At 42.8% G+C, this 11,596-nt stretch overlaps 1 protein-coding gene across 1 annotated transcript; it reads left to right on the forward strand.

Moving 5' to 3' along the window:
- The first annotated feature begins 6,016 nt into the window (after positions 1-6,016).
- On the forward strand, positions 6,017-7,705 carry LOC140998708 (G-protein coupled receptor 22). The gene has a single exon (XM_073469067.1). The coding sequence runs from the start codon at positions 6,017-6,019 to the stop codon at positions 7,703-7,705; it is 1,689 nt and encodes a 562-aa protein (XP_073325168.1).
- The last annotated feature ends 3,891 nt before the right edge of the window (positions 7,706-11,596 follow it).

Consider the following 11,596-nt stretch of genomic DNA (forward strand, 5'->3'; position numbering starts at 1 on the left):
AAACGCTAAGAAGTCACTACACAAATGATTTATAAGAGAGAGATTCAGCCGGCCTCGTCTTCTGTGAAAGTGTTACACCCTAGGAAATATGCAAACTGAGCACATAAAGTTTTATAGAGGGCACAGGCGGTGCTTACATTTAAATAATTAGCAAACTCACGTGTACCCACCACATCGTCACATCTAGACTGCTGTAGACTAAGGTGAAAATGGGAGAGTGCCCTCAGGCCTGGTGCAGGATCAGCACTTTCAGCACGCAGCAGCATGATGGACAGCAGTCATGACACAAAGGGCCAGATTTAATAAAGTGTTTCTGCCTCATTTCAGATGCACCTGGAAACGTGCGCGCGAGTGAGTTGCTTATTAGACAGGTGCACTGACCTGGAAGTGCAGTTGTCATCTGAGGTGCATTGTAAGTGAAGTGTGCCTCATTGAGGAAGGGTGAGAGTCTGTTTTTGTGTGGAACATACTCTGGCTCTGAAAAACTGGGGTAATTTCGAGCAAATACAATACGAGAACAAACATATTTAAATAAAACAAAACAGCCTCTTTAAATGAAAAAGCGCTGTAATAATGATTAAAAACACACAATGTCTGACTAAACATGGGCATCCCAATCACCAGAATAATTGTTTATGTCGCAACTTAACATTTCTTTATGTTTAATTTTACAATTTATGTTGTCACAATGCTGCGGTCATGGTCTGGTAAAGTTTAGGTACAAAGACCACTTGGTTGTGGTAAGGAGAAGGAGAAGACTGTGTTTTGGCTCACTTGGTTCTGTCGCCACAAACACGGCCGGAAATTGTACTGACATCTCTTTAATAACGTCCAGTCTTTTTGGCTGCAAATAATCCGTAATCTCCTTAAAAATGTCCAGTGGTTTTATGCTTACAAATGCCTCTATGACCTCTTTATTCTACTCACAGGAAAGTAAACTTGCATGTAATCTTAATGGGATTTGACATGTTTATAAAGATGCTGACATGTGTACAGATTTAACTTCTCAGTGGCTTGCAGAAACCTAAAATGCCAACATTGATCTGCATAGGGGACAACGAGTTGTGGCTTTGTCATTAACTTAATTTCAACTTGGCATCCACCGAGCTGCTGCGGCACTATGCTGATTGCACTCTTTTTAAAGAAAAAACAACTCTTGCAGTGTTCTGCTGCAGTTAGCCTGAAGATCAGGGAGACATCAGCTTTATCGGTGCCATCTGCATCCAAGTCAGTGCACCTTTTCTTGATTTTTTTAGCAGACGACTGACACTGTTAATTTGAGCCTTCCACTGCACTCTATCTCTCTCAGTGTAGTAATGTTGTGTTATTTCACCAAGACATACCCAGCGAAATGCAGAGAAAATGAAATGTCTTTAAAACAATGTCTGGGCCGAAAGCATGCCTGCTGTTTGTCTTTGTGCTGGGCAGAAGTAATTTAGCCTCTGGCTGGAAACGTGTCATCAGGAGAAGAGCTTAGAGAGTGTGTGTCTGTGTGTGTGCATGCAAGATTGTTATAAAAGACAGACTGACAACAGGATCTGCTTGAGCATTTACCCTCTGATATTGTGAAAAGGGGCTCGACAACCTGTCATCTTCTACCCAACACCTATAATAACCCTGACAGCAGGGTCCGGGAACATGTGCCGTCTAGGACATGTCTTTTTGTTGTTGTTGTTGTTGTTGTTTGTTGTTTGTTGTTTGTTGTTGTTGTTGTTGTTGTTTTGGAGCAAAGCACATAATCTGAAGTAATTGAGACACCAGATTTGATGAAATCATCTGCAAAGCCAAAGTAATCTATTGATGACAGTCATATTATTAAGCTTTTAATACACGATTGTAAATTATGCTGTTAATTGATGACTGAGGAGAGGGCACATTAAGACTGAAACAAAATCATCCTCTATGACGATCATTCAACAAAACTGAAGCATTGAGCTTTGAGATTTGTTTGTCTTCAGGCTTAACTACCAAAGCAGAGCTGTCAGAAGGAGACTCTTTAGATTTGAATGCCTGTTTGGGTCATTTCTGAATATAACATGTTGTGTAGTACATGCCTTAAGCTCCCTCTGCCCCTTTTCCCTTCTGTCTGACCTGTCAGTCACACACTGGATGTAATTTGTGAAAGGGAAGTTTCACCCTGTTTCCAGCTCTGCTCTATTAGCGCAAGTAACTCAACTCGAGCATCAACGTGCACACAAATACACACACAGAAACACTGCCCCAATAACATAATGCACTTATAAGAATTGAAACATTATTCCTGCAGACTACAATGCAGTTTTCACCTACCGGGACCACACACTGTGTAAGACTGATCTGCAACCTTGAATGAACCTGAAAATTTACATATCCCTCCGAGACACACCATCACTGGTGATCATTAGAAAAAACATCCAAATTTCACCACCCTGTCCACACATTTTAATTTTCTTCTTCCCTCTGTCCCTGAAAATACTGGAATATTGTGACTTCTCCTGGCCGTAGGTCAGAGTCACAGCTGTTCATATAAAGCACTTGTGACATTTTGCCTTGCCCCCAAACCACATGCTAATACAGACTTTATCTACTTTTTTGTCCGTGGCCCTTTGTTTCTCTTACCAATTCATAACCTGGCCTGGGGAGTAATGGAATACATGTTACAGGATTATTTAGTTAGGATAGAAATAAAAGGTAACTGTATTCCATTTAAATCACAGTAAAAAGAGATGTAATCAGATTACAGATACATGTAGTAAAAAACAAGGGGATTACTACCAGGATTACAACATAAGTAAAAGATATACTAGTCTTTAAACATTCACAGGTGTACACATGACAACGATTCACGAGCCTCACACAAATTATTCTGGTCTCGAGTGAAATTAAAAACATAAGTGTGCATTCTTACAGGATATACAGTTGTGTAATAATATTATATAGTAGTCTTTATAAGCACATTTGGTTTTGAGGTAATCTGAAAGTAACCTAAAGTAAGTGTATCAGTGTTTTTTTGTGTCCATTGCTGATAAAATGAATTGATTTAGATTTGGTTTTGAGGCAGCATCCTGAGTCTGTATAGTCACTCAATGTCGCGCCCACAACACTATCTGATTGGTTACACATTACAAATAACAGCCTGTCAATGCTGGATAATCTGAATCTGCACAGTAACTAGTTACTGAAGTTATCAAATAAATTTGGTGGAGTGGAAATGTAAGGTAGCAGAAATTGGAAAAGGTTAGTTATATTTCATCAGTGGTTATTCTCAACTTTGATAAGACTTGACTAAGATGTCAATGTTTACTGCAGATGTATATATCGGTTCCAATTATTGGTCAAAGGTCTCCTTGATTGCTGTATCGGTATCAGTCCTGAAAAAAACATACCTGTAGACCCCTAGTAATTAGTAACTGTATCAGAATACTTTTTTAAAGTAACCCTCCCAACCCTGTTCAACACACAGCACTAAGTATCCATTATCACAGCACTGATTGTGGCACACTGTTTCTCCTAGTCGTAGAAAAGCAGAAAAATCATCTGCTCATATCACCAGTACACAATCATCCACTTGTGATTATTAGCAGGATTGTTAAGACAAACAGATGAAGGCCTGATGTTTGATGAGACTGATTAGATTAGTGGCTGCAGAATACCACAGACAATTTAACTCTTGTCAGAAAGAACAAATTGACATGTCTCTGTTTGATTTTCACATGACCAGTGTTATATCATTCCATATTTTGTATCATTGTTTAAAGTTTTTACTACTATAGTGACACACAGTTCAGTTCTTTTCCTGACACTAATTTACTGCCGGGCTTCAAACAACCCTCACATGAGATGGGAGACACTGCTTGGTCAATGCAGTATTGACATGTACGCTGCCTCTGTGATTGCTCTAAGTGATTGACTGTTAAATATAAAAAGCTCCTTTGTTTGCTCCATTATTCTCTGTTACACCATGTTGTCAACCAGACTGAACAAAGACTGTAAACACAATTGATTTCGATGACAATATAAGGTCACAGCCCACTGAATATTCATGCTACGTGTTATGGTGGGTCTGGATTGATACGTTTTTACTCTCAGGACCGTGAAATCAGGAAAAAACAGGTTTGTTGGAATTTTGTAACCCAGAGGCCAGATTTGCATATTTTTGGGGGATAGTGGAAATAATACAAATACTGGAGTTAAATTCAACATTTGAAACATCCAACCTTTATTGGATCATGCACTTCATGATACTGTGACCTGTGCTGAAATAAATGAACAAAAACCAATTCTTTAACTGCAGTTGGTGATTAAAGGAAGGAATAAAAAGAACTGGCTCACAACTATTTTATGCAGCGCTCGAAATGAAACCACAGGTACCCGAGAGAGGATGAGATAGGGAGTGTGTTTCTGTGCTCCCCTGCCTCAGGCTTGTTAAATTGGCAGATCGATGATGCTTTAAATCAATGTTCCAGCAACACCGCAAACCCCATGGAACCCATTAGTGGATTAAGATAGACCACTGTTCCACACTGAGTCCTGTTCTGCCTGCAGGTCCTTTCCACATGACAAATTGGAGGAAAAACTGTGAAATAAAACAAAGAGAAAAGGGCAAACGAGAGGGGTGTGAACAAAATCTGTAACAGTGGAAAGGTTGACAGCAAAGGCTGTGGTCAGCGCTGCCGGTGAGGACACACTTGTAGCTCTTCATTCTGAGGGGATAGATTTTTCTTACCGTATATCAACAAGAGGTCTTATATCTAATCAAACAACACTTTATATAATTCCTTCCCAAGCACAGGAGAACATCCAGTCAACCATGAAAAACATGCTCCACATGCAAAATACTCTGTCTCTGCCTGTAAACTGAAAAGGGAACAGAGTAGGAAGGGATGTGAGCGATATGGGGGAGCAGATGAGAAAGAGGGGCTGCAGGGAGAGGATGCCAGGGGAGCTGGTCTTTCTCTGATAGCATTGTTTATGTGCCACTGTCTGCGGATCATTGATCCATTCGTCTTCATTACGTCTCCCTGTGAGAACTATTAACTGCTGCCACCCTCAGTTGGGTGCCTGCCATGTTGACATTCACTGCACGGTGTCTCTACCAGCCCACCAATGTCCCTGCCACCTCTCCTCTTGGAGGTATAAGCTGACAGGTTTATACCGCTCGTGGAAAAAAAAGGCAAGATGATTTAACAGGAGGACTTTTAAATTGGCATTTGCAGGATTTATACCAGCATTTATTGTCTTCACAAGGTGGGTTGTCCATCATGCAGGGACAGGTACAGGTATAGAAATTATATAGTTTGCTACTGCCATCTCAACTGTGCAGCTATGGTTGGTTTCTGTATGTTTCCACATGCTTTATCCTTCAAGCTTCGTTTCTGACCCATATAATGTATGTTGTGTAATAATGAATCAAATATCCACCCACTCATGCTCATGAGAAGCATTGTTGCATCTCTTTAATAGAATTCAGCGTAGCACATGAACTATAAGCACAGGCTGGAAATAAATCCCAGTTGGTTTGTTAAAATGTGTAGACTGTTCGAGGATCCTCTGCTGACTCCCTGCTTAATAAACTTATACCTGCAAATGTCCCCTGAGAGACGTCCTGCTCGAATTCCTGCCTGAACTGTTACCATTGTCTATGTGAAGCATGTTGTTGTGTGACTGCCTGAGCCCAGTGAGACATCATGGGCCATCAGAAGCAGCTTGAACTGCACCACATGACTCCAATCGACTGTCAAGATAACTTTCACCTCGCTGTGTCAACTTGTAGCTTCCCTACACTCGTGAAATGTGACAAGATTGACTTGTACGTGTTGTACAGTGTTATTTTTGAGAAAATATGAGACAAACTGACTGATAACTGCTTGATCTTTCTCTGTCCTCTGTCTCCCTTTCTCTTCCTCTCCTAGAATCAACCACAGATCTGGCCCTCATCCTCATCACTGCCTCATCTGAGCCAGAGGAAAAAGAAAGTCAGAGCATGGTCTGGTGTGGTGGCTGCTGTTGCTATGTGTGAAGGAGTGCCGTGGTGTCAATGGAGACCGAAGGCTATCGTGACCTCCTGGAGACCAGTGATGGTCAGGGGGTAGGCCTGCTGGATGGAGGGGGCGAGGTGGGGGTGGAGGAGGGCTGGAGCACACCCTACCCTCTTGGTTTCCAGGTGTCTTTGACCACAGTGCTGATACTGGAGCTGGTTTTGGGCTTCAGCAGCAACCTGACTGTACTTGTGCTCTACTGTGCGCAGTCCAACCTGGTGGATTCAGTCAGCAACCTGGTCACAGTCAATCTCCACGTGCTGGACATACTGGTATGTCTGCTCTGTCTGCCACTCACTGTGGCTGTGATTCTGGTGCCAGCCAATGGAAGCGGAGTCAGCAGCCTGGCCACGCTGTGCTGCTTTCATGAGGCCTGTGTCACATTCACCAGTGTGGCCACAGCAGTCAATGTGCTGGTGATCAGTTTGGACCGATACGACATCTCAGTGCGTCCAGCCAGTCGTCTGCTGACCCCGAGGCGTGCAGCGCTGCTCCTGGCAGCAGTGTGGGCTGTGTCTCTGGCTGTCTTCTTCCTGCCCTTCCTTGAGGGGGACTTCTTCTCTTCGAGTACTGAGGACAGTGAAGATGAGGAGCTGGAAGGGCAGAACCTTGACTCTGAGGTCACCACTGGACTGACCACCATATTTACCTCCCTCTCTCCAACCTCTTTACCCACAACTCATCCTTCCCCCCCTTCACACCACCTGTCTCCAGCATGGCAGAACAGGACACTGCTGTGCGTAGGAGGGCAGGGGTACTACACAGGCCTGGCTATGTATTACCACTTGTTACTCCAAGTGCCATGCTTCTTCATCGCTGTGGTCGTCATGTTGTTCACTTACTCCAAGATCCTGCAGGCCCTCAACATTCGCATTGGCTCCCACATGATGAGGAGTACGCGTGCAAAGGACTCCACCTGCAGGATACGCTGCAGGAGGCGGAAGAGGAAGGACCTGAGCCTGCCCACAGAGGTAGTGTCCTCCAACCAGAACCAGAACCTCAACCATCCTCCTCTTATCCCCTCCCCCACCCCTACGCCAACATCGCCCCCACCACTCTCCTCCATGCCCCAGGGGATGTCTGACAGTGGAGCAACAGTCACCACTGTCAGTACTGCTGCCACCACACCCATTGCCACCACACCAGCCACCCCTGCATCTCCAACCCCAGCTTCAACCTCAGCCCAGACCCACGCCACCTCACCGCTGCCTGCATCCTCCATGGGTGTACAGGCATCAGTTTCTGCCATCATCGCCTTGAGGCGGGCAGTGCGCAGGCATAGGGACCGTCGTGAACGCCAACGCCGCGTCCTAAAGATGTCCCTCATCATCATATCCACATTCCTGGGCTGCTGGGCCCCTCTGTCTGCAGTCAATGTTCTGATCCTGTGTATGGGTCCCAGTGACGGCCTGGTGCGGCTGCGCCTTTGCTTCTTGGCGATGGCTTACGGAACCACTATTTTTCATCCTCTGCTCTACGCTTTCACCAGGCAGAAGCTGCGTCGTGCCCTCAAAACACGTGTCAAGAAAAGGGTAGTGTCCCTTCTGCAGGTGGACCCAGCTCCTAGCGGGGGGACAGTTATTCATAACTCCTGGGTGGAGGGGGGAGGCCAGAGGAAGACTCGCAAGCCACGGGTGGAGGCCAGTGATGGCACTGATCGATGCCTCACGGAGGCAGTGAGGGAATGAGGCTGGTCTTCAGACTGCTTTTGCATCTGTGAGTGTGTGTGTGCAAATTTGAAGTATTGTATGTACCTTACTAATTTGCCAGAGATGGATTGTGTGTATATTCGTGCATGGGTGAGAGAAAAATGAGAACCAGTTAGTTTACAAAGGTCAGGACAAATCCCATGACCTCTGGTTCCATGCAGATGTGAGACAGGTGAGTCCTGAGGTCTAATTAGAGCCGGCTTTCTGCTGTCCCTTCACAGGCCCTCATTAGTCCACTTCCTGACTGACAGGGTGGTCACTGTGTCTCCATGGCAACACTGGCCAAGCATTTAGACAACACTATAGCCATGGCTACTGAAAACACTAGTGTGCACCCAACGTGTTGGGTAAGGGTTAGATAACAGCAAATATATATGTTATTGCTCCTGCGTGCACTTTCAACTTGCATGTGCATGTACATATGCACAGTTAGACAGACAGATACATGCACACATGCATACACACACACACACACACACACACACACACACACACGTACACGCATACTGATCTATATTTAGTCATTATCTGTGAAAGCACACCAATATCTACCTGCACAGATATTCTCAGTGAGAAAATAATTATTGGAAGTCTCTGTTTCTTTTTGTTTCCCTTATTTTTCATGCCTTAATTGAGTTATTAAGATATTCTCATGGTGCTGAATGTCCTGCTGTATGTTTACAACAATGTATCAGAGTGACAGTGTTTGCACATACTGTATAGGGTATGGCAAGGTAATGGCGGGTCAATGCGAGCATTCAGATTCAAAGTTTACAGGCTCATTTGAAACTACCAGGAAACTGCAAAAAAGTCAGATTCTGATTTCATTTCAAGGAAGCACCATATTTTAGAAAAAATGTGTGCAAGTTAAAGCTTAAAGGCATGACTTTATTTTTTTATTTTCATTTTTTAATAAGCTGTTCGCGTTCACAATGACGTGGGCGAGGATGTGTGATTGTGTTCGTATGTTTGCATGTGTGCATGTATGCGTAAATGAATAAATGAGCGTGCGTGTCCATGATTATGTGCAATAAATCATGAGCAAAGCAATGACCCCTAGGATGTGAACAAAGAGAATGTGGACACAGAATTGTTGGTTTTCTATTTATGGTTTGGATTACAGGGGAAGAGAGAAGAAAGGGACTTCATATTAACAGCATTAGGCCACTGGGCATAATATAAAGGCAAATTACCTGGAGCGATTGTAAAATACACAGACCACTGTAATACTACTGAAATTGTATCACTTCAATTTTAAAGTGGAAATCAAAGGGCAACATTTTGTGAAAACTGTCTCTGTAGTCTCTGCAGGTAAGCTAGCATCTTAAACCAGAGAAATCCTAACGTTTGACATGGGACATCTGTCTCCTCATTTTAGCTGTTTGTTGCTCTGGAGGGCAGAGTCACTGCTTTTGGACAGCACTTTGAGTGGCTGCGGAGGCAGACAGGCCTCTGCCAGCTTCTGGACTGAGTCCTGGACATGCTACACTATATCTGTGTCTCTCTTTCTCCTCAGGGCTTCATGTCTCATTTACAAATGTGCTGGACATAAAACAACCAACCAGCCCTCAATCAACTGTTGTATTCTGGGTGTTGCAGTAGGTAAAGATTTATGTCAGTAGGTAGATAGAGTACACTTTAAACTTTATATGGGCTCAAGTCTTGGAGAACTTCTTGGGCTTTGGGCTAACTCCTTCATCCTCACCCCTTTTACACTAATTGTGAGCCAGACAGAAGACAATAATTCTTGTGTATTCATGTACATTTTTCAGGGATGTAAATATTGAAGTGTTTGTTTTGGGTTTTAGTCAAAAAGTGAAAAAAAAAAAAAAAAAAAAAAAAAATTACTTTTGGTCACAATCATCTGCCGGACAGAAAATCAGCCATTGTGAGCGAGTTGGAAAGTTGCTGTAAAGAGAAATAAGTGTATTTGTGTTAATACTGTATGTGTGTACACTGTACTGTACATTTATGACCATGTGTATAGAGAAATATTAGTATTGTATAAGATTTATATTATGTGTTATTATTATAGAACAGAAGAGAATCTGTATTAAAAAGGTGATCTATCTAAGAATTGATCTATCTCAGTGTCGGTTCATAGACCTTTCATGTTCAATGTACTGGTTGTTGATTTTCAAATATTGATTTTTATGTATTGGGGAATTATACAGGAAAATCTATTTTATACGTGTCTGTGCACATGCATTTTATCTGCTATAATATTGGAAAGAGGAGAAATTTGGAGGTGTGTGTCTTCACTGTATGACTTTAGAGACAGCAAAACTCAAATGAAAGAAGCGTAAAGAAATTACGTAGAATTAGAAGAAATGATTTTTCAATTTAACAACCTGAAAGATTTTTACAACATGTAATAATTACTGACTTAAAACTTTCTGCAGTGGTTTCTCTGAGACTATTTAAGAATTCACAGGAATCTAATCTGTAAATGAAAGAGTGACGTGTGACTCTTATATCGTGAGTAAGAGCTCTTTTCCATCACAGATGCAGCTGTATTTTTAAAGTCGCAACAGGGAGCTGCTTGGATTCATCAAGCTCAGCTAAACTGGGGAATTCCTCTTTCCCGCTTCCTCTGGACCTTACTGTCCGAATCTGTCTCTCCTATTTCCAGCTGTCCCTCTCTTTCTACATCTCCTGTTTCCGCTCCCCATTTCTCTGATCCCTAAATTTAGAAACTCCGTCCCAGATACTTGCAGTATTTAGTGCTGACTGTAGTGAACCCTCACCGTGCCTCACTGTGATGTGACAACTGTGCTAATCACCAGTACTAATGAAGATGAAACTTGTTAGTCAGGTAAGCATCTGTCGAGAAAGCTCAGTCTCTTGATGTAACCATAACAAATCTGTCTGTGCGTGTGGTGTGTGTGTGAAAGTGTTTGCTGCCTTACTGATTTGTGCATTGAATCAACATTGTAGATTCCTCCATCCTGCTTGATAATCTCATCAGTCCCCTCCCCTTTCACACCCTCATTTCCTCCATCGGTTCTCCTTCTTTTATTCCGCCGGTCTGCATCTCTCTCATCTCTTATCCACACTCAGGCCCTCCAGAACAAAGCGAGGAACAGCTGCAGTGTCTGTGAAAGAAGGAAAGTCACCTTGGGGAATGACAGAGGAACAAAAACGTGAGAGAGAGATGAAGAGAGACAGAGAGGGAGAGAGAATGAAAGGCAATATGGAGGGAAGATTAGGGGGGAAAGAGAGAGGAGTAGGGAGGGATAGAAGCTGGCATCGGGACATCATATGACTAATAAAGGGACAGCACTGCATCACTGCAGAGCTCCTTCGGAAAAAAAGAAAAAAAAAACACTAAGTGCAGAATGATAAGATTAGTAGGCTTTACTGTTTTCTACCACTGATGGCCCGGTAGAGTCTTACAATATTGCTCCTGGGCATAAAGCACACAAGTCATAAGTCAGAATAGCCAGCAAATATTTATAGCCCCTTGTTTCCTCTTTTGTGATTTATGGCAAAGTATTCAACCAGCAGTGACTTTGACAAATGTTTTGGCCACCATCTGAGCCCAGTATTGGATAGAAATAAACAACAATAGACTGGCGCTGCTTTGACATGACTTACTGCTGGTCCCAGTTCTACACAGGCCCAGGATTTGACCAATATTTTACAGATTTTATTGTTATCTGATGCTCAGGAGCTGATGTGTAAAAAAAAAACAATCTATGTATAGTGAAATGTGGAATTATCTAAAATACACCTCACCTAACATTATACATGATGCATGTGTTTCATTAATTTAAAGGAAATAATGGGACAACAAGGTTTTAAGTGTATTTACATTTTCAAACAAATGGAAATCAATAACACAATGCAAATGTCATATCAATTCAACGT

Source organism: Pagrus major, chromosome 6 (genome assembly GCF_040436345.1).
Source record: "Pagrus major chromosome 6, Pma_NU_1.0".
NCBI classification, from domain to species: Eukaryota; Metazoa; Chordata; class Actinopteri; order Spariformes; family Sparidae; genus Pagrus; species Pagrus major.